The sequence below is a fragment of the Mandrillus leucophaeus genome, unplaced genomic scaffold (assembly GCF_000951045.1).
Source record: "Mandrillus leucophaeus isolate KB7577 unplaced genomic scaffold, Mleu.le_1.0 Scaffold207, whole genome shotgun sequence".
NCBI lineage: Eukaryota > Metazoa > Chordata > Mammalia > Primates > Cercopithecidae > Mandrillus > Mandrillus leucophaeus.
Genome location: NW_012102110.1, coordinates 4,980,578 through 5,008,511, shown reverse-complemented (window position 1 = coordinate 5,008,511; position 27,934 = coordinate 4,980,578). Strand labels below are relative to the sequence as shown.

General features: G+C 43.5%; 1 protein-coding gene across 2 annotated transcripts in view; it reads right to left on the bottom strand.

The window, feature by feature from the left end:
• Window positions 1–24,960, bottom strand: part of PRRX1 (paired related homeobox 1) — a 76,012-nt gene extending 51,052 nt beyond the window's left edge. For both annotated transcript variants that reach the window (XM_011979968.1, XM_011979967.1), the window contains exon 1: window positions 23,599–24,960. In XM_011979968.1, coding sequence (XP_011835358.1) covers window positions 23,599–23,839 — 241 coding nt within the window. In that variant the 5' untranslated portion in view covers window positions 23,840–24,960. The remainder of the gene's footprint in view (window positions 1–23,598) is intronic.
• Between the last annotated feature and the right edge of the window lie 2,974 nt (window positions 24,961–27,934).

Below are 27,934 nucleotides of genomic sequence, written 5' to 3'. Positions count from 1 at the left end.
AATAACTTTCATTAAGCAGGGACTTGCTATATGCAAGGCATAATGCTAACCACATCCTATACCTTATTTTACTTAATGCTCACAAAAACCCCATAAAGGACATATTATAATCCTCATTTTAGAGAAAAGGAAAGTAAGGCTCAGAGAGTGACTTCATAGAACAATTAAGTGACGGGAGAAGGGTGCTATACCAAGTACACGTTCTTAGCCCTTGTGAACTGCTGCTGTGTCAAAGCAAAGCTCATCTACTGTTAGCTTACAGCAGGAAAGAAAAGACAGAATTCACAAAAGTTGGGGAGCATCCCTGAGCATCCAAAGAGACTGCCTTTAAGAGGCCAGAGAAGGAGACTTGTAGACCAAGAGCTCTTGTTTAGTTTCAATAAATGCCTCCAACGGGCTTGTTCACCAAATATGCTTTCAACAGACTGTAAATGTGCAGTGCAGACATTTTCTCATAGTTTAAAAACCAGCCTTCACAAATGGGGTTTTGGAAATTGCCTGTTTAGTGTTTATTTTGTTCTTCACTCACAACATTCTGACTTATAAAATTAAAAAAAAAAAAAAAAAAAGAGAGAGAGACAGAGAGAGAAATCCTAAATGGTCAAGGTGACCTTTTTGTAAAAAGCTCTTCTTATCATAGAAATTGGACTTTTGTTTAACGTTGTGGTACTCTGAGGGTGGGAGCGGGGGGGAGAGGATACTTAATTAGTAAGAAACTTAAATGACGTGCATTTGGGATGGGGGTGGAGAAGCATCCGGTCAATTCTTGTTTATTCTAACTAATGGAGAGAGGCAAGCCATAACCATTTATAAGGCACTCAACCAATGTTATTATAGTTCCATCTCCCACATTACACAGTTGCCTCATTTTCGTTTCATTTCCAAATGATTTTGAATTCTCAAAGTGTAGATTCTTTGATAATGAAATAAACAAACTCTGGAGTGTGCAAGTTAGAGAGAGGTGTCAACTACAGATTTTAAAAGAATGCACCAAGTGGTAAATCCATATGCAGGCAATTAGGAGGTGACTCTGTTTGTTCTGGAAATATCTCTCATGGAATTGACTGCACAAGCCGCTGCAGCCGCCCGTCTCCTACCAATGCTAAATGTCATCTACTCATGCCACCTCCTTCTCTGTTCTCATCAAACAGCTACCCCCTAGGGCTAGAATTTGAATCAGTGTCAGAATTGCTGACCTTGGCAGGTCACATTTTCCTTAGACCCACTCCCCAAGGCTCTACACAACTCTCAGACTTTTGACCTTGCTGAAAACTATGGGATTATTGGAACAAGAAATTCTATTCCCCACGTCTCTTCCTTCCCTTCTGCTTCCCCCACAGCCCAGTGCTGCTGTAGCTCGTTTTAAAGAAAAGCTTGCTTATGAAGCGCAGAGCTGCCTGCTCTTGCCCTCTTAGGTTTTTGGCCCTCTACGCCGGCATTTTTCCAAGCTGCCATTTTCCACTCACCAGACAGTATTTTTAAAAAATATCTGAAACGCAAACAACAACTTGTTTTTTTTTTTGTACCCTTAACTAAGGATCTACCAGGCTTTTTTTTAATGTAATGTTTCAAATCATTTTTAAGTGAGCTCAGTGCTGGTGAAAGGTGCCGGATTGACAGCTTTGGAGGCAGACGGTCTATATTTTAACTATAACAGAGTGAAGCAATATTGACTACTGCCAATGAAATTCACAGGCCTCACCCTTCAGTTCAATCTCTTGTGGGAATGAACAGGTATATGTCCAATTGAATTTGCTTGTTTAGTGTTTATATTGTTCTTAACTCTCAATAGTCTGACTTGTAAAAAAAAAAATCAATTACACTCAAGTTACATTCACATGCTGCCTTGTGCTCTCAAGGCCTGTCCTTATATGTCCTTGCTGGGGATGAAAAATCTACCCTCCAAATCCCTAGCAGCTTGTTACCCTCTTATTATATTAGAGCTTCATAGAGGTATTCATTAGACTTCAAACCATATATAACTTTTCCACCACATTGTGCTCTCTTGAGACTCCATGATAAAAAAAAAAAGGAAAGAAATCAAGCAGGCATTACCATTTTCATTTTACAGGTAGGTAATAGAAGCCAAGAGTGGCAGAAATAGAGACAGGATTGAAATCTAGATTTTCTGACTCCAAATTCCAAAATCTTTTAGTCTCCATCTATCAAAATGAATACCTTTTAAACTTTCAAGTTTGGATGACAGCACTTTCATTCCCAGATCATTTTCCCTCTAAATGTGTCTTGCAGATGGCCTAACAAATCCTCTAGCTTGAGTCAACCCTCAGAGTACTGCCGATTTGTTCCTGAGTCAGCTGCTAGCCCACACTTGAATCACCCTTTGACAAGACTTCCCAGGCTGTGGCCTCACCCACCTCACACAGTTCTTGGTGTCCTCCTGCATGGGTCCAGCCACAAATGGTGTCAACTGGCTTATTCTGACCCAATTTTCTTCTCCATTCCTTATTTCAGATCATTAATAAAGACAATAGTGAAAGCTCAAAAGAAGAGATAAATTTCAAATAAGTCCTGGTCCAAAACCAATATTTCAACATCAGGAAAAAATATTGATTAAATTTCCTGTGCCAAGAAATTAAAAAACTGGTAGATTCTAAATTGCAATTTGGAAGTCAGATGACTATCTTTCCTGTTCCAAGTCTCAGTTTACATGAAGTCCAGTTTTTCTTTTCAAATACTAGACTTCTCTGCATGGTCTACCTAATCAATGGCATAACTCTAGGTTTATGCTGATTATAACTTATCCTTTGCCAAATTATTTTTAAAATCATGAAAACTGTTGGAAAGCTCAAGATGCTAAGAAAAATGAGATAGTGAGGCATTTCTTAAATCTCTTTATGGTGCTACAAACTGCAGAATGCTTAAAGTATCTGAGACTCCAAATTGCGCACACGCGCTCGTGTGTGTGTGTGTGTGTGTGTGTGTGTGAGATGGAGTCTCACTCTGTTGCCCAGGCTGGAATGCAGTGAGTGGCATGATCTTGGCTCACTCCATCCTCCGCCTCCCGGGTTCAAGTGATTCTCCTGCCTCAGCCTCCCCAGTAGCTGGGATTACAGGTGTGCACCACCACATCCAGCTAATTTTTGTATTTTTAGTAGAGATGAGGTTTCACCATGTTGGCCAGGCTAGTCTTGAACTCCTAACCTGTAGTAATCTACTTGCCTCGGCCTCCCAAAGTGCTAGGATTACAGGCATGAGCCATTACACCCGGTCAACTCCAAATCTTTAAAAGCAACATGTATCTATACAAATAGTTTATTCTGATAGTTTTCCAACTAGTTGTTTCTTATGGGTTTAAAATTCTCATAGCCTGGAATCACTTCAGGGTCATAGAAAGTTCCATCTGTAAGAAACTACAAGAAAAGATCTGATTAAGTTTCTGATAAAATGTCTGTCTTGGAAAAGAGAGGATAAGCCTGAGAAATACGCATAAAAGACAGGAAGGAGTTGAGGTTGCTATTAACATTTTGAGCAGGTGCCACCTGAGAGCATGAGGGACCACTGAGTGATAGGGAAAAGAGGAGGAACAGGATCTCTGACCCCAGGAGCAGACATGTTAAAATCATGCTGAATATCAACTATGTGAGGCACAATTTTAGATCCATCTCACCAGCTGGATGATTGGCAAGAGGCCATGCCATTCACTTCTTTAATATCCTCCAAAGTGCTTGGCGTGATGCTGAATACAATGCATACTTGTTAATCGACAAACTGGTGGTAGGTATAATTTTCTGATTTTGGCTCCCCTGAATTTTGGTTACTATTTCATTGTTTGCTTGCAGGAAAGACCTGATGGATTTCTGACCTTTGGCTCCATTAATGCATACATACTGAAAAGAAGAGACTCAGACCCAGGAAACACTAATAACTTCTGAAGACATTTCAGTTACACAAGTCTTCACATATCTGAATTGCAGTCTTTAGCAATGTTGCCTTCTGATGTTTTGCTAAATTACAAAGAGGCCGCTTTTGCAGAATTTAAAGCAGAACCCTTCCTTTCTGGGAAAATTACAGGCAGTACCTGAATTATAGACTCTAACCTTTCAAATAACAAAATCAAAATAAATTACTCCTATTTCATACCCCACTGCACACAACCAACCACTCCTTCTCCCATGCAGCTGCTTCCAAGGAGCCCACCATGGTAAGGCTTGGAAATTTGAGAGAAAACCCAGGTACAGAAACAGAAAAGATGAGACTAAGAAAGATGAATGTCCTCGGTCAGTCCTCCAGGCCAGGCTGCACAGCTTCATTGACATTCTCCCTTCTTTTCCTCTTTCATTTGCTAAACTCCGCTGGGTCCGTCAGCCTCCTGAGCCCCTGTAGGAGGCACACTCTGGGTGCCTACCACTGCTGCTGCATCCTCACTCATACAGCCAGTTCAAGACACCATAATCTCTCATCTGGCCTCTTGCAATAACCTCCTAACTGCTTCTCCTTCCTCCTCTAATATCCATTCTCCATAAAGCAGTCGGGTTGTTCTTTTAAAGACATAAATCACATTACAAAACTCTCCAGTTTTAATTTCTCCCCTGGCTTCCCATTGTCATCACACTTAGAATATAAGCCCAGTTCCTCAGTGCAACGTACAAGTCCCTGTCACCTAGCCCCTACATACCTCTCTGACTTTGTCATCTCTCAAAGTCCAATCGCTTACTATCTTCCAGTCACATTGACCTTCTTTCTGTTCCTTGGCCATCTCAAGCTTGTTCCTGTCTCAGGGCCTTTGCACTTACTGTTCACTTCCTCTGCCTGGAAGGCTTTTCACCCTGCTCTCTACATAGTTAGCTCTCCTTCTTTTCTTTCGTATTCCTGCTCAAATAGCCTGTGTCATTTCTTTTATAAAACTTATTAATCTCAATTGAATTACTTATCTAGGTGTGTGTTCATTTATTTGTTTATTGCCTCTTTTTCCCAGGAGAATGTAAGGTTCATGAGAAAAAGCAACGTGTCTATTTTATTCACTGCTGCATCCCTGAACCTGGCATAATAACTGGCACATAGTAGGTACTCAAGACATATTTGTGCAATATGTATGAAAAAAAATAAGTGAGAGAAAGAAAAAGAGATGGGCATGGAAGTCTGTTCTACGAACATAACAGATTTAAACCTAGGCCTCCAACTTTGTTATACTAATAAATCCCAGGAGATGGGGCATGGGGTGCCAAGAGTTTATGGAGTGTTTGCTAGATGATGATAATTCAGTACCTTATTTCCTCTTCAGCTACTGTTCTATGTGTTTATCTTCCTTATGGGGAACTCTAGAGAAGAGGAGTGAGTAGGATGTAACTGAGGCACCAAAACCTCACTGGCATTCTTAAGCCACACAGTGTGATAATACTGTTAAGGGTGACTAAGAACATGGGAGCACACAGAAAGAACACTGAATTCAGACATTAGGGGTCGGGGAGAAGGGTTTTGGAGAAGGCTGCCTAGAGATTAAATTCATCTAGCTCTAAATTTTGCCTAAATTTTGATCCTATACCAGTAAAGAGAGAAGGGCCATCCCTTTCTTCCTCATTCTGAACCACAAATCTATTTCTTCCAGGATGCAACACACTAGCTGCTTCCATTTACACTACAGTTCAACTGTATCACCCATCGACTAATCTTTTGGAGGTTTCCTAGGAACCTAATAACACATTAAAACATTGCATTTGGACAAATGAATTTCCAGTTCCAAACAGCCAAATTAGAAACAACTGTCTGAATCTTTTAAATACAATTCTATTCTTGGTTATAAAAATTCATTTCCATAGCAACAGAGAACATAATAAGAAATGTTGAACCTGTCACCTTTTTCTCAGTGTTTTACAGTTCAATATTAGATGATACAAATTAGGAGCTTGGTTCCACCTGTGAGGTAAAGTTGATACATAAATATCTGATTTAATATTTAATAGACTTGTCAAGAAGATATTTCTATTATTCCCGTGATTAGAGCTCAGAAGGGCTGGGTGGCATGTGCAAGGCCACACTGTTGGAAGGACTGTGGTCAAAATCAACTCCTCACCTTCAGGAAAGCTCTCTGGCTCACCTGTTTCTTCTCTAGTACTATCTTCCAACTCACTTCTTCATTTATGTTCACTGAGCCCTGTAATTGACCTCAATTTTGCTGCTTATCTGACATCTAAATGTCTAGTGCTATCAAGAGGGTTTTTTTTTTTTTGCAACAATAATATTTTCTGAAGGATTATTTGCATGTTTTAATTTGTAATTCTAACAGTCAGGTACTACAGTTACAAGAGTTCTATGTTCCACTGAATAAATGCCACTGAAAAACCATTCAACTCAACCACTTCCTTCCAATTTTCTAGCCACTGGAGAAAAAGTTAGAAGATACTGGAACACTGTGGAAGAGAGTGGTCAAGACAAGTTCTGATTTGTCAATCACTAACTTTGACGCTTCAGGCACATTGCTCCGACTCCTCTGAGTCTCAAAGCCCTATTTGTAAGGTAGGGATGGCAATATCTATCACTCAGCATTATTGTGAAAATTGAAACAACATAATTAGCAAAAATTACCCAGCAAGTACCTGACCCATTATGGTATTCAATACATCTTAATTTCTTCCCTTTAGCTCCCTTCTTCCATTAAGAGACCCAAAGGCACAAGTTAAGTGGAATCATTTTTTTTTTTTTTTTTTTTTTTTTTTTTTGAGACGGAGTCTCGCTCTGTTACCCAGGCTGGAGTGCTGTGGCCGGATCTCAGCTCACTGCAAACTCCGCCTCCCGGGTTCCCGCCATTCTCCTGCCTCAGCCTCCCGAGTAGCTGGGACTACAGGCGCCCGCCACCTCGTCTGGCTAGTTTTTTTTTTTTTTTGTATTTTTTAGTAGAGACGGGGTTTCACCGTGTTAGCCAGGATGGTCTCGATCTCCCGACCTCGTGATCCGCCCGTCTCGGCCTCCCAAAGTGCTGGGATTACAGGCTTGAGCCACCACGCCCGGCCAGGTGGAATCATTTCTGAGTCTCAAGGCTAAACACAAATAAATATGGAGACAAATCCAAAGTCTCCTCACTCACCTTGAAACTGCCTTTGTTGTTTCATTGATACATTTTACATACCCATGGGTTAACAGGAATAGAACCACATTTTACAGTCACATTATAGAAGTCCCTCCTGCATGGTGCTGGAGTTGTCTTTCTATGGAAGCATCATGCTTGCTACTCAGAAAATTGTATTTTATTTAAACCAGAAAGCCTAGCTGTCTTTGGTAACTGTTCCTCCAAAACGAAAACTCATTGAGGAGGTGATGCAGCCGGGATAACTTTCAGGACATTCATAACCAACACCAGCATCTGCAAGGCCTGAAATATGGGATGTTATGACACTTGGTGAATTACTTCTGACGTACTTAATTATGCAACAACAAGATTTGCAGGAGCATAACCACATAGTTCCCCTGAGTATGCTGCCAGTATGCTCCGCTAATGATTAAATATAAAATAAACAAGAGCTAACTGTGAATTATGAAGTCGTAATTCCACCAACGGGGTTCCATTGATGTCATAAACCACTAGAGCAAAGTTCATGTCACCAAAGGATCCCAGATGGGCTTAGAGAACTGTAACTCGGTAGTGGTCTCTACTACAGACATGGGTCCAGGAAACCCTTTCACCTCTGTTTTCTGCCCCTTCATGTCTCTACAAGAGCCGTTCTTTCTTGTTTTCTTCCTTTAGGTTTTCTAAAATCATACTTACCCTGCTTTTCTAAATGTAGTTCCTTTTCATTCATTCATTGGTCTGTCATTCAAGACAGACCAACAAATACATCCTTTGGACAGCAATTCATGATTACATATACTTCATTAGAAAAAAAAAAAACAAAGCCTGGTATTTAATAGAAAATCCATTTAGGACAGGAGCCCTAAAACATACCTTAAAAGGGGATATTTGAGATATAACTTTAGCATGTGCCAAAACCTACTAGTGTAATAAATGCAGTTGTCTTTAAATGATACATTTGGAAAGGTTATGTTGAAATTTGAAATTTCATACATAGTCTTTTCAAAAATCAGCATCTGAAAAAAGGGAAAATTAAAACTTGGCTTTATCAGACCATAAAAAAGATAAATAAACAAAATTTCAAAATAGAAAAATTGTGCTTTATCAACGGTCTGAAAGTAAGGAAGGACTTTGTAAGAACAAAAGATAAAGATAAACTTTCATTTAAAAACATACTTAAAACTAAAATTAAATTGCAAACATTATCCATGGGGTAGGTTGCCACTTCTTTGACACATGTTTTTTCTTCAAGAATAAGTGCTAACAACCACCTAAAACTAGTTTTAATATGTACAACCACAATTTGTCAATATATGACAAAAAATAAAATAAAATGCCTGTAATCCCAGCACTTTGGGAGGCCGAGGTGGGCAGATCACGAGGTCAGGAGATCGAGACCATCCTGGCTAACACGGTGAAACACCGTCTCTACTAAAAATACAAAAAATTGGCCCAGCGTGGTGGCGGGCGCCTGTAGTCCCAGCTACTCGGGAGGCTGAGGCAGGAGAATAGCGTGAACTCGGGAGGCGGGGCTTGCAGTGAGCGGAGATTGTGCCACTGCACTCCAGCCTGGGTGATAAAGCAAGACTCCATCTCAAAAAAAAATAAAATAAAATAAAACAGTTAGTCTTACTTAGAATTTTTACATCCCCTGATAGTTGCCTCACATTGTTTTTCTTGATTTTATGTGGAGTGCTTAACAGAATGCCAGATGCCTAATAATTGCTATGTGTGTGCTCTTTATTTCTCACTTGTTTGTTCACATATTTGTTTATTCAGTAACTGTTTGTTAAGCCTCCTATAATATAAAAAGCACCATGATAAGTGCTCTGAGGCTTAAACTGTTTGCCTCTGCCCTTGTCTTTAAAGCTGTATGCACTCCTTTGAAGAGATGAGACTGACATGGAGAGTTAAATAACAATGGAACACACAGGATACAGTGGATGTCACAAGGAAGATATTATTCAATACCAATTGCTATGGGAGAAAGTGGTCTAGGTCAGTGTTTTCAGACTTTGTGGGATATAAAAATCATCTGGGATATTTAATATGCATATGCTTTGGAGATTCTGATTCACTGGGTATGAGTGGAGCCCTGAAATCTGCATTTTGAGAAACCTCGGATCATTCTGATGCAAGTGAACCAGGCATCACATTGAAGATATGGAGGATTAGAGTATAAGGACACTAGAGAAAGAATCCCATAATCTGTCATTTATTTCTCTTATCCCTATTCTCTAAATTATTAGACATGAACTGCACATATGGGAGAGACACAGACAGGAAGAAGAAATACAATGACCAAAGGAAAATCTTCCTAGATGAGGAAGGGCTGCATGCACTCCAAAGAACAGAGACCCAGAGTTATCTACAACCCCAATTAGAGACCCTACACAATATGATAAAATATTGACAACATTTTTAGCAAACACACACACAAACGCTTTTCTATATATCAGAACGCTATTGCCAAGAGAACTGTGCTCCTAATCTTTGCCTAACACTCACTTAGCATGTTGAGGCTGACCTGCCCCTTCTCTCTTGCATAAGGCACATGTTAAGCTACTTTCTTCGACCACAAGCACACTAGCCTTGCAATAAACTTGTCAAAGTGCCTCACCCATGGTGACCAGTTTTCTCCACATGTACCACAACTGCTAGCCACGCTGATCTATTGCTCGAGAATGCCAGAGAGATTTAATTGTTGATTGCTTGGCAAAAAAAAAAAAAAGAAAATAGAGTCCTGGATGCTTCATGATATAGAAGTGCCATCCGTATGTCTTCCAGGCTTCTCAGATTTCAAAGGAAAATATGTATGCAGACAGGTCACATATCAAACGGAGGACAGAATGTTTATCTTACTCAACTGGTTTAGGAAATCTAAGTTGGCAAAAGAATGGCAACTTTATGTATAATTATAGTTAACATGGTGAGCATTATTCATGTACAAAAAATTAAGTAAACCCACAGAAATCTCAGTGGAGTAGTAAGGTAGTGCTATGTTAGAGGCACTATATGACAGAGAGAATTTAATGTGGTTGGCCTCCAGAAATTTACTAGCTATGTCAGGTCTGGAATAAGAACCCTTAACACCCTGTATCCCAAGCATATGTCATAGAGTTTCTATAAAATTCAGAAGCTAAATAGAGGAAAGGAATTTGTCTTCTTCAATCCCTGTAACGTCTTCAGTCCCTATAAAATCTTTAATATTGGTGCCATCCAAAAATATAAAATGATCTGTGTTATTGTTTCATGCTGAGAGAGGAAGGGTGGCCTAAAGGTGATAACCATAGTCAGGAACTTCTGAGCCAAACTCCTGGTTCTGCCAGATACTCATGATGTGGCCTTATAAGTATCGCTAAAAGTTACGAAGCATCAGTTTCTAACTGTAGATAGAAAACAAATAGACTCAATCAGTGACATGCTGTAAGAGTATGGCTTTTGGAATATGCAAATATTCCTCATTTCAGTGGCACTAAATGGCCTCCAACATTGATTGGGAAGCCACAGTGGACATATATCCATGCCTGAAAAAAGTCATACTAGTCAGAGATGCTGTGGGGTGGAAATAATGTAAGCAAAATGCCCAGTACCCTACTACCATTCCCACTGAAGGCACTCAAATAAATGCTTGCCCTAAAGGGCATTTATAACAATTTATAATAAGCATTTATTTGAGTAGGGTACTAGGCATTTTGCTTACATCGTTTTATTATCCCAAATAACAAACCTGTGTGATAAATATTATTGTGCCAGTTTTATAGATGAGTAAATTGAGACACAGAGATTTGTCTAAAATCAGTTGGCAAGTATTAATAAATGGTGGAACCATAATTTAACGCATAATTTGCTGAATCCAACGTAAAACACATGAAGACTTCTAATGTATCTAAATCTAAATTTAAAATGTTTCACATTTTGAGACCTTGCTGTAAATCCAACAAAATGCATTCTTTTTTTTTATTGTTACTTGACAACTTAATTTAGAAAATTCTCCATTCACTCCCTTATAGTATGATAACGGACATACATTTAGCCCTTTATTTCTCAAATATTTTCACAAACACAATTTCTTTCCGACCTGCTATGTTAGCATGAAGAAGATAGGTGCAGCAGTCACATGCCAATTTTATAATGAAGAACACGAACCAGAGGAATTTAAAAAGGTCTGTGCAGCATGGCAATATGTTATGAAATGGCATGCTAGACTCTTCCTTCCTAACTCAGTATGATTTCACCAGATAATAATGCATCTGGAGGAATTTGGTTGACATCAAAGATCATGGAATATAATGAAAAATAAATAACATGGGATCAGAGCAGCTCCAAGCCACAGTTTTCCTATCTGTAAAATGAAATAATTACATTAGCCCTATCTTACTTCTTAAAATTGTTTTTATAGAACATAGTAGCATTTGCATATGTTCTTAAAGTTTGTGAAGCAGTTTTATGTTTTATCCCACCTTATCTCTCATATTAAGAATTTTATTAATTCTTTATGACAAAGTAAGTCATCTAAATAAACCAGCAGTCTGAGGATATTAATTCAGCTGAAATGGTTATATTTCAAGGCCTACATAGATTAGATTTCCTGACCTTCAAGGTAGCTCTGAATCTCCAAATCAAAAAGCCCAAAACAGTTCAGAAAACAAATATTCTCACCACCCAGAAAAAAAGAATGTTGAGGTAAAGAAAAAAAAAAAGAGAGAGAGAGAAGGGAGATATAAATTTAAAATAGCAGTCCGTATATTCTGAGTAAAAACGATCATACCAGGAAAAATTTCTTCCCTGAGGGAAGCTAAGAACAGACTGTAACAGTCAAATGTGGAGTGATATTATTTTCTATTTCTCTTGTCAGAAGGGATTCAGTCTTGAAATATGTCTAGCAAAACTGCAGATTTTGGTTCCATGATTAATGAACTAAATTACATTTTATTTCTTAAATGTGTTGAGGATTCATCCTGTGGTCTTCCCCTGATCTGGAGGATTAGAGCTGTTGAACAGCACATCTGGTTATAGGCAAAGAGCTCTCTGGGTGGTTCTCTTTCTTTCCTCTCTCAGAAATAGGCAATGTGGGGGAACTTCAGAAACTTTTATTAGACAAGTGTGGTTTTTAGTTTTCAAAAATGGTGTTTACTCTCTCTGTTCTCCCTTTCTCATGAGGAGAAAGATTAATTATTAACATACATGTAATTCATAATTTAAAATTTCTGTTCTATCAGATTTTATATCACTTGTTAATACTTCCCCTAAATAAAATATTTGCATGCATCAGACAAATGTTTTAATGTCCATTTGGTTGGGAACAATTTTTAAATAGACTTCATAATAATAAAATACATTGTTTCCCTGAAAAATCACATTTGAAAAAGCTGAGATGCTGTAGATGCTCATGTCTGGGTAAATGCACTATCTTTAGTTTTTTATAATTGCTTCTTCCTCTGTCAAACCACACTATTATGTCCTGGAAGATGTCACTATCTTACCTCTAAAAGGTATAAAGAAATAAATGTCATTTTCCTCCTTTTCTCTTTCAAAAAGCATGTATGAGCCTTAAGACATTTCATTTTAAAAATTCAAGATTCAGGGACCAAGAGTAATAGAAAATGTCTAGTTTGCTACAAAATTTTCCCCCACTAATTTTGTGAGCTCTTCCTTACCAAATCATGTAAAAATTAATTTTTGGAGCAGTAGTTCTCTAACTGTGGTCTAGGAACGTCCTTTCGGTATTATGCAGGCTTTTCCAATTTCAAAAGAAGACATGTGCTCATGTCTAGGGAAGGTTCCCAGCTAGAACCAGCAGCAAAGAAAAAGAAGCTGTTAACTCTGAAGGACTTCACTGCTGAAAACGTCCCCACTGGAACTTGAGAAAGCTGGGAATTAACTGATAACACAGCTTTCACAATCCTTGTAGAACCGTTGTTAGTGTGGTGCGTGTTTGTTTAATTTTTCTGATCAGAGCAAGTGGGTTAAATGTTTAGGCAGTTTTTCAATTTTAGAGAAACACAGTCTTTGAAAATGGGGTTAAAAATTTTTCCATTGAATAAAGAAAAATCAATAAAGAAGAATGTTAATGCAATATGATGCCAATTGTGTAAAAAGTTTAAAAGAAAATATTTTAACACCAAAATATTAACTGTATCTACCTCAGACTTGTGAAAAAATTGGTGTCTTGATATTCCCATTTCAATTTTTAAATGTACAACAATACATTTTCAAAAATGAACATATATTACACTTTGGTATTACTCCTATAATTTAAAAAACTACTTGCAGCTAAAGATTACAAAAACAGAGATGGGGAAGAGGGGAGGAAAAAAAGGATTACAAAAACAGTAGAAGTACTATGTACAAAAAAAGAAAAATCTATTTGCTTACTGCAGCAGTGTTGTACACTGCGGAATACACCTTTTCCCCAGAAGTCTCTAAATCTTAAAAAAATCTAGATAATCATAAAATATTTAGAAAATAACTGAGCACTACTACTTGTGGAGCCACTGACTGTTATTTTCATAGTAAGTCTTGAGAAAAGAGATTTGTGTGGTCTAGATAAAGTAGTCAGAGAAGGTTTTGCAAGGGGGTGTGATGGGAGCAGAATCTTGGAAGATAGCATGGGAAGATTTGCAGAAACGAGGCACAGAGCAAGGACACTTCACATCAGAAGTCAGAGAAGCCAAAATGAGACCAGAGCCCATGAAAGGAGACTAGAGCACATGGAGTTACTATACTAGCCTAGCTAGCATACTAGGGAACAATAGGAAAACAGTTACAATCTGTGTGTATGCGTGTGTGTGTGTGTGTGTGAGGGAGAGAGAGACAGAGAGGTAGACTATCAAGTGATTTTTTTAAAAAACAGATAAACAATTCAATTTTGATGTAAAGGATGAAAAGTATGAGATCTAAAGAAAGAACATGACATGATTTTTTAAATGTATTTGTAGAAAAATACACTAGCATTTGTCATTCGGACATTCAATAAATATTCTTTAGGGATCTATTATATCCAGTCTTTGTCACCAACACATCAAGGACAAGTATGGACTCAGAGAGTTTCCACAGGCTAGGAGGGTGGTACAGCAGTGCAGGTGAGCCAGGATAGAGATTTAAATAGTAGATGAATTCAAATGATTTTAGAAGGTAAACTTGCTAGGATTTGGGGATGGATGGAACAGAATCATAAAGGAAGGAGAGTCAAGGATGAGTCTGAAGTGCCTGAGTCTTGCACCCACATGTTACCATATAGGAAAACAGGGAAAGTTGTAGGAGGATCAGACTCGGGAAAGAAAGTTCATTAGTTCCATGTTTTGTTGATTTTTGAGATCGAAGCACATTTGTGATATTCAAATGGAAATGTCAAATAAGTGACTGTGGTTATGGATTGCAGCTCCAATGGAGGGTCTTGAAGCTGTCAACTGGGAGTGGTTAGTATATAGATGGTTATTAAAATGGTGGGCCTAGAAGATACCTCCTAGGCAAAAGGTATAAAATGGGAAGGGGAGGGTAAAGTGGCTAGAACTTAGGCTAGATTAGAAGGGTGTTCCACCTAGGATGGAGAGCTCATTCTCTCACTTGGTAAGCATTAACTGAACACAGGCGACAATTTAGCAACTGTCCCAGTAGTATACTACTGCTGGAATCTAGACCAGTATTTAGCAAAGCAGCACTGGTAGAAAATGGAAAGTGACAATGTACATAATTATTTAACGTTACCTTCCAGTTTGAATTAATGGTGATACGTGAAAATGCCCAGGTATAAAGGTTTACATTCAATACCTACTTCCATGGGAACTTTCAGCTTCATATATTTACGAGTTAGCTGAAAATAAAACAGAATGATATCCAGTCCCCAAAACCTAAGTCCCAATAAGTCTCTAACTTGACTATTATAAAATGAATTAGCAGAGAAGAAAAATACATAAAGAGGTATATTACATATAATTGAACTCAACAGTCCTCTTGTTTTCTGAGGATCCTAGAAAACAGCATTTAGGAGACCTCTGTGGCCTCTAGGTGTCAGTTTTCTCTGCAACACAGATTTTCGGCAAACTGTTGAAGCAGAGAGAGTACCAAAAAAAAAGGGGGAGTAGACAAGGACAGGAGCCTGGGGCACTGACTCTCACCACCCTCCAAATCTAACAATCCCTTTGAAGACTAACACTAAATTTGTGTGGAAAATAACAATGGAAACTTGAGAAAATGTGGTTCTCTGTAGGTATCTGAAGAGCTGGCTAGGTCTAACACTTTGCCCATAGTCAAGCTGATTGAACTTAGCACATCCTGGCTCAAATTTTGATTGAGTTGGGCTCGTTGGCCTTTAAGTTGTATATCTGAATTCTCTTTGAAAAGATTTGGCCTTCCCGTACATATTTAGAGGACTGGGATCACCCATCTGTTTTTATGCTTATTTATAACTATACCACTTTCCAGCACTGTGAGGTCCTTGAAAATATAATGACATGACTGATGATGAGAAACTAAGTGAATGGGGTGAATGTTCTTATTCTCAGACAAACGTTTGTGGGAAAGCAATTTCCCTTACAGTTCTGGCCTTGTGCTCCTGTTTCTAGTGAACACTCCAGCTCAGATTATCTTGGAAGGTATGTATTAACCATCATCTATGCTATGAAGACAAACCATTCATTCTTCCAGTTTGTCACTCTCACTCTTGCCTTGATTTGTTGACCCCCATTGTCAGGGTGTGCTAAGAAGTCGAAAATCCCTAAATTTACAGAAGGGGTTAAAAATTTATCCTCATCTGTCCTGTGAGTCTCTTGAAACTCTTGCCCAAAAATGGAGGATCAGTGGAGGCCAGGAGTCAGATTTGTAGATTGGAAATGGCTTTAGGTACCCAAGTTGCAGGCTCACACAAGATTTAGCGCAGTTACTGTTCTTTTGTGGGGACAAAAGGTTACCCTGATCCAAGGGCCTAAAACTCTATGGTGCCAGGTTTTCTCTTCTGTCTTAACACTCCAGGCACTGTGAGGGCTCCTCTGACAGTTTTTCAACATCTCACTAATACCAGCCAGTTCTCCATTTCTTAGATCTGCCCTTCTTTCTTTAAAGACCTCAAGTACATATGCAGAAAAGTCCACACAGCTCCATGGGGACAAACCCTCTCCTCCAGCATGGAACCCAGGCACCAGTCCTAGCACCCACCAATTCCATCCACGGTCATCTGGCCCCACTCCCCTCCTGCCACCCTGCAACCCCGACCACCCTCATTTGAAAGGAGGAGAGGCAGGCAGCCAGTGTTCCTGCCAGCTGTCTACATGTTTCCAATAAGATGCATGTGTGTGCAGCTTATATTCATATAGTCCCTGAAGTGTCTTCAAGCTATTATTTCCCACGTTTTGTTACTCGTGTTCAAGAGACTCTCTCTCCTGCAGGAGCCCAAAGATTTTTGAAGGCAGGATAGGTACCAGCGCCGCCTGGGAGGAGCGCGCCCCCTTTCGGCGAAAGAAGGGAAGGAGGAATGCGTCTGGCGAGGCTCGCAGCTCTTTTAAGCAGCGTCCGGCGTCGGTGCAGCAGAGAGGAGAACTGCGGCGATGCGGTGGCGGTGTTTGTTTCTTTGCCGAGGCAGAGACCACACCATTAGAACCAAAAATACTGTGGGCTCTGTTTTCAACGTTAAAATTCTTCATAGAGTTAATTACTCTTCCACCCATTCCACAACCTCAATCCCCAGTAAAGGTGAGATCCAAAAAGAGCCCCCTGTTCCGACCCCTATATCAACTTTACTGCTGCATCTGAGTTTCAGTGTATTCTCTCCCTGCCCGTTGAGAACGTTTCCAATCACTTCACAGTAACTCGGTGAAAGTAAACAAAATAGGAATAAAACCTGCCCTTGCCCTTTCTCATAACTCGGATCTTGGGGATTCAAATTAATACACGAATTTCAGATTTATCCCTTTTTAAGAGAGCTGAGCCTGGGCGGACTCAATAATGGTAAAAAATAAGCCCCAACGTTCTGGGGAATTAGAGCTTCTTCATTACGTGGCACAGCTAAGGGACTGGGACATGCAGTACCCGACGAATGTATTCTGGGCATAACTCAGACGCTTATTCCTGTATCTGCGAACCTCGGGAACAGAAGAATCCCCAAGATGCTGGTTGTCCTCAGATTCCTCTAACACATTTGTGCATCTGATTGATTTATTCTGACATGTTTTCTTTATTTTCTTTCATAAAATTTCCTTAACCAACCACCATTTGTGCCTTTATTCCCCTCCCCTACGCTAACATGGCCCTAAAATCGTCTTCCCAGATATTTTTTCATCAAGAAAAGTAGTCCCAAGGCAAGCGAAATATGGTATTTTTTTAGGCTTAAAGTTAAAATCGATAACCCATAATTGTCTGGATGAGTACTTCCCTGAGGCTGCCACACTAAATTAGAAAAATGTCAATGACAATCTACTAATATTTAGTCCACAGTGGAGCGGTATTACTCAAGAACATCTACACCTGAAAAACAAACCTGCCGACCCTGAACCACTGATGACTGTTTCTCTGCAATGTAACTCCGAATATACTGATTTTAGAATAAACAGCATTTGGAGAAAGGGGGGGCATTGCAACCATTTGTTGGTATTATTATTACTGTTTGAGACTGTTGGGTTTTGAGTGTTAGCCTGCTCACCAAGCCATTTGATTTTAAAGGAATCCAAATTCTTGTGGATACATAACGCTGACATATGCATCCTCTTTATTAATATATTGTTGTAAACGGAGTTAAAGGACACCCAAACAATGGAAGTGGTATTCAAAAGGCATCAAAGTAAAACACAGAATTCGACAAAGGGCGCCCAATCAAATTACAATGGCACTCACAATTACAATTACACTCACAGGCAGTTCTCTAAATGTTTGGACAGGGAGAGTTGGCCCCTTATCCAAATATTGCCTGTAATTTTTTATCTGTAGTTCTAAGGAATACTTTAAGGGTCCTGTTAATTAAACTTCCAAAGGCTTGGCTAGAGAAAGCGAACCCCCACGTTTTACTTTTTCTTTGAGACGATACTCTGACCCCCAAAACACTTCCACCACCTGTAGAAAAATAAGCAAAATGCAATCCTCAGCTCCGTCTCTACAAACACACTCCCGATTTCAAAAAGTTGTTCCTCGTATAGCTCGTTCTAAAGCGGGGGCTGGGGGGGTGGAGGAAATACATGCATATTTTCAGAGCGGTTGAAAGTGGGCTCGGCCCTGGAACTGGAGGGGCGCTGGGGGTCGCAATGCAGGCACTGGCGCGCGCAGATCTTTGCAACAACTCCTTACCTGCGGCCCTAGTGCTTCCGCTAAGGAGGAGGGTTTTCCAGGAGTTAGGGGTCTGCGATGATGGTGTGGTAGGCTGTTGGATGGAGCGGGAACCAGTGTGTAGGAGAGGGATTGTAAAAGAAACATGCCTCTTAAAATAAAAAATCAAATTGGTCTAGGGATCGTCGTGGTTGAAAATCTACAATTGTTATTTCGTGGAAAAGGGTCCTGGCTGGGAGAGGCATTCAAAGCTGGGTCGGTGGAATAGAAAGGCATCATCACTGCTTCTGAATGGACTTTTTTTTTTTTTTTTTCAACTGGGAGCTTGAAGGTGACATCTTGTTGGTTTGGAGATGACTTATTCGTTCGTGTTGTAAAATCTAAAATGACACTCCTGGGAAGAGGAAGGAACTATAGGGACCCGTGTGACCCATTCCTGTTTGCCTAACTCCCTGGCGCTCTGAACTGAGCGCGCACCGAAGTTAGGTCTCTCAGCCAAAATGCAGGACTGCACGACGTCCTAACGCACGGGAGAGGTGCTCTGAAGCGTGGGGGTGGGAATTCACTGCATTCCAGAGTTGGGGGATCCGGAGCCCCAGAGAGGACTGGAAGCCTAAGGCTTCGGACTTTACAGGCCTATCTCCCCACACTTCAAATTCCAAGTCGTCCTTCACCCAAAAGTGGGTAAGGAGTCCCTGGACTATCAATTTCCCCAAAATTCTAAGAGAAGAAGGTCACCCGGGCCCCTACGTTTGCGTGTAAAATAAACCGAAATCACCACCTATTGACCGGCCTTGACATTCGACTTTGGGAACTCAGTGAGGCACCTTAATCCTGTATTTCTCCTCCTCTAAAGAGAAAAGTTTCCAGGCTAACCTTAAAACGATATATTTCATTGGCTCCCCTCTTCAACGAGATAACTGAAGCCCAAATTTAGACTGCCAGCACTGGCTCCCGAGTCCCAGGATGGTGCTGCATAAGAAAATTTCTGGCGCCAGGGTTGTTGCAAACGCTGAGACTCTAGAAGTTGATATTACTGTGATGCGAATTCCAACTTGGGAGCGCCCTAGAAAATGTTCCCGCTCTCCTGGGAGTTTCTCTGGCGAAGAGAAGTTGGCGGGGCAAGGTCCTGGGAGAGTGCGGCTGGTAGATTGGGCAGGCAATTCCTTTGCGCTGCGTTTACACCTCTCCCTTTGTGACAAATCGATTTCCCGCGTCGCTGTTTTGCATTTGCATCCCGCCGCGGCCCGGGAACCAGCTGCGCCGGGTGCACACTTAGCACCGGCTTGTGAATGTGTGCGTGTGTGCGCGCGTGTCTAATTGACTTTCCGTCTACCTTTTTATGACTACATGTGTTTCCAACAAAAGGTCTTATTAGGACAATCTGGTTTCACTAATTTAGAGGTTGGAAACGTGGAAGGCAGGCGCATTTTTTTAAAAGAGTTTGCAGAAGTTCAGATTAAGAAATGACAGCGGGATTCACTGTCTTCATTGGAGTATGTCTGCTTATTTTAATGACCTGTTCCTCTTTCCTCTCCCTGATTACCCAAGTTCTGCCACCACCCCCATTCACACTCCACACTCTCCCAATAGCCACTGGATTCCAAACAATGTTAAAGAACTATTTCTTTGGACACTTAGTGTATTTGAGCCCAGAAGTTGAGAATTTACTAGTAAGAGACTCAGTAAAAAGGGAAAGAAAGCACTCTACAGAGAGGACAGTGTAGTGAATGTCCACCAAGGTGGGGGTGGGGACAGAATTGCTGATGGTGATGGGGTGGGGAGGGTCTGGGAGAAGCCCTGACTTTAGACAATACCTACTCCTTCTAACTATATTCGGCCCTCGTTGTAGTTAGGAATTTTGCAAAATTAAGAACCTAATATTGAAGGTGTAAGTGGAGTTTGTTTTGCTAATTTCAGCTGAAGAGAAAATTTAGAAAAGGACAAGGACTGTTTCTATATAGCTAAAAGAGTCAAAGGCTTCTTTTTAATGTTCCCCATCTCTCCGAAGGAGACAATCGTTTCCCACTGGAGTAGACTTTCAGCGGGATACAAAGAGCGCTAGACTCCCGGTTCCATCCCTGAGTCCCTTTGGGGGTGGGGGAGAGTCTGCTCTAGCCATCCTTTCCCCTGACACTCCCCTCTTCCCTGATTCACAGTCTGAGTCTCATTGTCACTGCAGGCTGGAGGCCCAGCGGTCCTGATTTCCAAGTAGCTCACAACAGCCTTCTTGGCAACTCTTGATGGGAGCCCAAGAACTAGGGATGCGGGTTCCCCTGGAAGCCATAAGACTCATCAGGCCCTCCCATTCTCATCCCAGCGGAGAAAAAAGAGGTTGAGAAAAGTGCTTATAAAAGCAACAAACTATTCGTTAGAACACTACCCTCATCTCTCTAGGAAGCAAGGCCTGGGGTGTATGTGTGTGTGTGTGTGTTTGTGTGTGTGTGTGTTTGTGTGTGTGTGGGGGGGGTTCTCAGCTACTTTCCTAGCTCCAGGTGCCTGTCACTTCGTCCCCATCACCTCCCTCTGCCTTCTGCGGCCTCCTCCCGAAGCTGTCTCTTGATCACCCTTCCGCAGAGCATCCTCTTTCTGAACCTCAGTTTCCTTTCGGGGTCTTCTCCCAACAAGACCTCTCTAGTCATTGTAACTCTGAGATGCTCCCGAGTATCACGTGGGCGAGTTTCTAGAGACTTCTTCCCTTCTCCCGGAACATACAGTCCCCAACTCCACCCGCGATGCTGAGCTTGTCCTCGAGCGCCCCTGAGGACGCCCACGTGCTCCACAGGGCCTCTGAGGCGCCAGGCTCAGGTCTCACAGAAGCCAGTCCCCAGTCCAGGGTGGCCTCCCAGCCACAGCGCGTCGCCTCCCTAATCTGCTGGATGGCGCTCCATAGCTGGCTTCCCCGGGCCAGGCCAGCCCCTCTCCATACCCACTCTAAGGCCACGATGAATCCCGTGTTCCCTTCTCAGGAGTGGCGTCCACTCAGAGCCAAACAACCTGTACAATTTGCATCCCTCTTCCCCTGCAGTATCTGAGGGCCACCACAGCTGGCTTGTTCCCCAGGCTGGCCAAGGCTGCTGGCCTTGGCCATGGTTTTCTCATCCTCCAGCCTCCTCATAGGGCAAAGCAGCATCTAGTCTCTCCTGCTCCACTCTGGTCTTCTAAGCAGAATTTTCTTCGTGTTCCTGTTTTCTGTTGTGGGTCCAGCCTCTAGTATCGGAACAGTGGTAAATGTTGCAATTAATAAGTCGTCCTGGCAAAACAGAAACGACCAGACGTGCAGAATTGGTGAAGCTGGGGTCTACACCGAATGCTGTTCTCCCTACGTTGTTTTTTTTTTTTTTTTTTTTTTTTTTTTTTTTTTTTTTTTTGAGACTGAGTCTCACTCTTTCATCCAGGCTGGAGTGCAGTGGCACTATCTCAGCTCACTGCAACCTCCGCTTCCCGGGTTCAAGCGATTTTCCTGCCTCTACCTGCTGAGTAACTGGGATTACAGGAGCGCGGCACTACACCCGCCTAATTTTTTATTTTTAGGAGAGGGGGCTTCACCACGTTGATCAGACTGGTCTCAAACTCCTGACCTTGTGATCTGCCCACCTCGGGGTCCCAAAGTGCTGGGATTACAGGTGTGAGCTACCGCGCCTGGACTCTCCCTACTTTTTTCATTTTTCATTTTCCCTAGTAAAACGTTTAAAAACAATCATAGTATTTCTCAGTGCATTTTGTTAGAACTAAGAGTGCCTATGCAAACACTGAAGTAAGGCTGCGGGTGCCGGCAGCAGAAGCAGCCTCTTAAGAACCCAAACCCTACATAGAACGTCTCTGTCTGCGCCTAGCTCTTTATGCGCAACTTGGGGACACCTGGTTCTTCATTCCTCAGAGTTGGCCACCTTTCTCTGGTGTCCAGGCCAGACTTCCTCATTCAGTTCCTGTAGCAGTCTGTTAGTACATTAGGTGGATCGGCCCTAGGCCTATTTTGGCTAAAAAAACCCAGGGGCGCCCAGGCCGGAATTAAGGAAGCAGGGTAAAGGCCGCGCGCCCTCAGCACACCAGAGGCTCTCTCTGCCGCTTGCTTTAGCGTGGCCCGCTGGGCCACCACTGTGCCCGGGCCCTGTTTCCAGTTGTTTCTATGTCCAGTTTGACTTGTATGTCTATTCTTTGAGAGTCTGAAATAGACAATGTTTTGTGAAAATCATAGAATGCTGGCGGGTCCCCTGGTTCCCAGGTTTCCAAATTTGAAGACAAAATGGTAACCAGCAACTACTTACATAGAAAGTGAACAGCCTCATTTGAGGACTTACAGCCAAGTTCAGACTCTTGCAACCTCGAGGAGGAGAGGGAGTATCTGTACATATCTGGCCACATGTCACCTGGGATGAACAGGGTGACCTGTCTGTTACAGGCTTAGGGACATGGGGATACATTTGCAGTCTCTTTTTAAGGCACTAGCGAAGCGAGATTTTCATGGGGCGCGAGGTTGGTCAGTGAGTATGGGGAAGGGAAACTAGACTTTTTTGGACGTTTAAGAGCCAATAGGGAGAGCTCCTTTAAAGTGACTCTGACCTCCGCACTGAAGCCCGCGCCTCCCAGATGCAGCTCGCCTGTGCGGGATCATGCAGGGCTGGATTTCAGGTTTCACCCGTAAAGGACATTCCCTTTGCTTGGCCTGATTTTTTCAGAGGCAGCCGGGTTTTTGACTCTGCCAGTCTCAAACCCATTTGCTGTAGAGGCAACAGCAGGGGGCAGAGAGCAGCTCCAGTGTCTCGGGCCGGGCGTTCTCTCGCGGCCTCCAAGTCGCGCCCGGCCTTACGGTGCCCGCGTGGAGTGTCAAGTCCTGCTCCCTGTGCCTGGTGCCCTCCCACAAGCCGTCATACGCTGCCTGAGAGAAGCCCTTCGAACCCGACTCAGCATCTTTAACCCGCTGCTTTCCCAAACAGCGCTGGCTCTCTGAGTTTGCACCCCGCTAAGACCTTTTCCCATCCCAGTCCCGCCGCCCCGCGTGCGGGATGAACCGAGCCGGTGCCTGACCAAAGTAAAGAGAGTCCGCGGCGGACAGAGTCCCTGCCTAAGACCGCAGGGCCTCGGAGTGTCCCCGGACCTTGGAGCCTCTCTCCAGCGTCCTCCTTGGCTATGCCCTCGACCGAGACCCGCTTTTCTCATCTGGTTTCCCCTGTAACTGGCCCTTCCTTTGAAGTCTGCCACCACCTATCCTGGTCCCAGGACCTAGTCTTTCTGGCCGCGGAGGAGCTCTCGCTGCCCTACACCGGTCCCCGCCCTCTGTCCCGGGCACACACCCCCGTGGGCATGCGCCCCTCACTCACTGTCCTGCTGCGGGGTGTCGCTGCCGCTGGTGAGTCCCGGCGACTCCAGCAGGCTCCGGCCAGCCTCACCCACGTTCTCGTCCGCCTGTGCCGCCACCATGTCCCCGGCTTCCTCCAGGTCTAGCAGGTGACTGACGGAGAAGTTCTTTTTCGCCTGCAGAGTGTCGAGGTTGCCCGGGCTGTCCAAGCGGCCGCCCAGCGCCGGTTGCCGCTCCAGAACGTGCCCGTAGCTGGAGGTCATGGTCTCCCCCACCGATCCCACCCACCCCCCTCTCTTCCCGCTCGAATCAACACCAAACGCTGTGGGCGCAAGGGGGGAGAGGAGCCGAGTGGGGAAGAAAGAGGGGGGTAGTGGAGAGAGAGAGAGAGAGAGAGAGAGAGAGAGAGAGGAGAGGAGAGGAAGAGGGAGGGAAGGAGAGGAAGGCCAAAAAAAAAAAAAGTGGAAAAGAGGGCGGGGGACCCCCTTCTGTAGAGCAGAGCGTTCTGCACCAGCCGCCTTCCACAGCCTTGGTTGCTTTCCTGAGGCCAAGTCCGGGGCGGTCCAAAGAGATAATCCACACTAAAATACAATATTAAAAAGTCACTCTATGTTCAAGTCAGGAGAAAAAAATCCCTTCCAACTCTCCAAAAGTGTCCACACGCACAGACTAAAAATAATAATAAGGGGGAGAAAGGAAAGCGGAGGCCAGCAGGGCGGGGGAGTTAGGCAAACAGAAGAAGAGAGAAGAAGGGGTGGGAGAGAAGAATCAAAGTGAAGGGTTTTTTTCAAAGGTTAAAAAAGTTATTCCCAGGCAAGAGTTCAAGCACCAACAGAAGAAGGCTTGTTCCAGCTTTAAAACATCTTCAAGAAAACGTGTTCCCCCCTCTCTGCACTCCTGTGGATTCTCAGGAGTGACTAAAGTTTCAGGAGGAGAGGGTGATGTCTTGCAGATGTATTAGAGAGCAGGATTCTCACTTTACTTTTTGTAAGGAGTAAAAAAAAAAAAAAAAAAAAAAAAAATTAAGAATTAAAAAAAAAAAAGGCTTCAAGAGTCCGAAGGAGGGTGCTGTTGGGTTCCCCCCTTTCCCTTCTCTCTCTCCCCCTCTTCTTGCTGGGCTCCTTTTTCCTTCTCAGTTGGATCAAGAAGCTCTCTGGCACTTCAAAAGGCACAAACTGGCATGCAGAGGAGGCTTTGTAGGGAATACAAGAAAATTGGAGACCCCTGGGAGGGCAGATCTCGACTTAATAGGAGCCTGTAATTACGTGGCAAAGCCTTTGTGCGGTGCCTGACGTTTCACAGACCCCCTTTCTCCATCACAATCTCCTTCTTCCTCCTTTCCCTGGGACCAAAAAACAGTCTGATTAAGAAAACCCCCTTTGCCAACATCAGAGTTAGAGAGAAAGGGAGAGGGAGGGAACAAGAGAGAGGGAGGGAGAGAGGAAGGGAGGGAGGGAGAGAGAGAGGGAAGGAGAGAGAGAGAGAGAACGAGAGAAGAGAAATGAGAGAGGGAAGAGAGCAAGAGAGCCCCTTTGGATTTCTAAAGGTCTAATTATCATTCCCCTGCAATAATATCACGGGAGAAAAGACAAACTGAAACTCACAGTCACTTCAAACTTGCGGATTATTTTGCTTCGGCATTAACTCCTCCAGATTTGTTTAAGATCCTGTTGGAAAATCTCATTTGCATGTTTTGATAACAGCTGTGGGGAAATTTGGAAAAAATCCACCACCATCACAATCAAATTTTCTTCTCCTTCTGCCTTCCCCCACCACCTTTAAAACACACACACACACACACACACACACACACATTTTCTGCTGTTCTAACAGTTTTCGTGGGGGGGGGGGGAGTACAGGGAGAAAGTAAGCATATTAAGGCTATTTTTGGTTCCGTAGAGGGAGCCTATTAAATAATGTAATAAAATAACAAGAGGGATGCTAATGGGAAGCTCTCTTACGCCTCTCGCAAGGACTGAAGGCAGGTTGGGGAGATCTAGAGGGCACCGAGTTTATTTGAGGCTTTCCCAGCCATTAGGAATACCAGGGCTAGGGCAATGAGAAATGTACGTGTTTATTAAGCTGGAGGAAAGGACTCCAAAAATATATTATAATATTTCTCCCTACCCCCTGCCAATTTTGTAACTTCTATGGTACGGCCAAGGTTGCTTCCCCAGGCGAGGACGCTAAACCTAGAGGGTCCCGCTGCCCAGATTCTTTGGAGCAGGCAGGAGCACTCACATAGGCGGGAGTGGAGGAGGCTTCCGTGCGGTTCTGCGTCCGGCCTGGCTGTGGTGGCGGGAGGACAGAGAGGGGCGGAGGAACCCCCATTTAAGTTTACGGATAATCCTCTGTCCTCCGTCTGCGGAGCCCTAACTTGACAGAAGACAGAGAGGTGCTGAGCAGTTTTTTCATGACCTGTTGGAATTTGGTAACAGCTTTAACAGTCTCATTAGAAATGAGTTACTATATGACGACTAAGTAAAATATTAAGTGCTTATTTGTGGCGTTTTATGTTCTTTAAACGCGCGCGCACACACACACATACATCCGTACTCCCGCACTCCCTTGATTGCTAGACTTTTTTTTTTTTTCGTCCTATAGCCAAGAGGCTTGACTGGAGAGAAAGAAGGGTACGAGTGTGTGTAAATGGTTTCTGGGCTCCAAACGGCCATAGTTAGCCCAGAACTTCCAGCCCTGATCTGGGAAAAGAACATTTGATGCCATCAAAGGGCTGCAGATTGAAACCAGATGTGCTCGCCTCGGTTCTTTCCATGCATTTAATTAAGGAGCAGGGATGGAGGAGACTTTTTCATCATTAGTCCACCCACTCCCCCCTCCTTTCTGCAGTCCTTCTCCCTCCCCCCAATCACCCCACCCCCACTCCCATCCCTGGGCCGCTCGAACCCCCGACCGGGAGCCCAGAGCCCTGCCAGCGCCGCACTGTGCGCCGCGCACGTCGCTCGATCTCCCCAGCGGTACCGGCTCTAAGCTGTAAACATCTGTGCGCTTCTGAGCTAGGGTGAAACCGACGCGCGTGGGGGGTGGGCGTGCACGCGGGTGGGCCAGGGCAGAGTGGGAGTGTGTGGGTGCCTTCCGTCGGAATTTCCAACTCAGCTGCCTCCGAGAGCCTAAGCTGAGCGCCGCACGTGCTCGTGCCATCTGCTGTACTGGACGCAATTTAATAGCGCAGAGAGGTTTCCACCGGGCAGTTCGATGTGGGCCGTTTCTCCCTTCCCAGCGGTTTGTCCTTGGAGCGGATCAGCCTCCCCAAAACCTCCCTAGAATTGGAGCAGCTCCTTGCCTCTCCCTCCTTTCGCATTCTCCATCCTCATTTACACACTTGCGTTTTAACGTTGCTGTTTGTCGCCTACACAGACCGAATTGCCCCTCGTAATAAAGGTCTGGGTAAGGGCTGGGGACTTTTGGCATCCCCAAGACACGATGTTCGCCCTGAAGATCCAGCGTCCTCAGTTATTTAGGGAGTCAACGTCCTCAGATCGCCCTTCCGAGGAAGTTGCCTTATCCGGGTGAATGGTCAATATGGTTGGTGAGTGAGGAATAGCCACAAGCAAGAGAGTTTATAGATGGGCATCCGGAGGCATACGCAGACGTCTCCGATGATACTCGGAGGGACTGGGCGCTTCTTGAAAATCACCCACTTGTCATTCGTGTTAATATCAACCAATATCACTAATACCAACTAGGATGCTAACGGTTTCAAGAAAAACACTGCACACATTTGCTAATTTATCGACTATACACATAATATTATATAATATACGTAATGTATAATATAAATTTCTATGTGCAGTATTTTCCCCAAATGTCTTTCGAACTGAGAGCTCGAACACCCGCCAATGTGCCGGGCTTGTTAGACCTGTGCAGCGCCGCTCCTGCAACTCTAGAAGCACAAGGTCGGGGAGCCCACCTCTAGAAAAGGAGGTGGCCTTTGAAGAGTGAGGAACGGAGAGTGTCCTTGAGTCCTTGGAGCTGGAACTCGGGAGCAGAGTCCCAGGGTCCTCAGGGAAAGGGAAGATTGGCGTCGGGGACTTAGTCGCGGTCCCCGGGGAGCGCGAGGCAAGCAGCAGGGCCCTCTTCCGCCGTTCCGCAGTGCTTTTCTCAGAATTCGGCGGAGGGAGGCCACCAGAGCGCGAAGGCTTGAGGGACTCTTCAGCACCGTGAGAGGCTGCTCTTTCCGGGGATATCCCGTAGGCCTCAGCTGCAGGGACCAAGCCCTGGATTCCTCTAGTCCCTACATCACCGCAGGGAGTCGGGAGGCAGGGTGGGCTGCGGGACGCGTTGGGAGAGTCCCCTAGGAAGCAAATCACAAAGGCAAACACCCTGCAGAACTGATC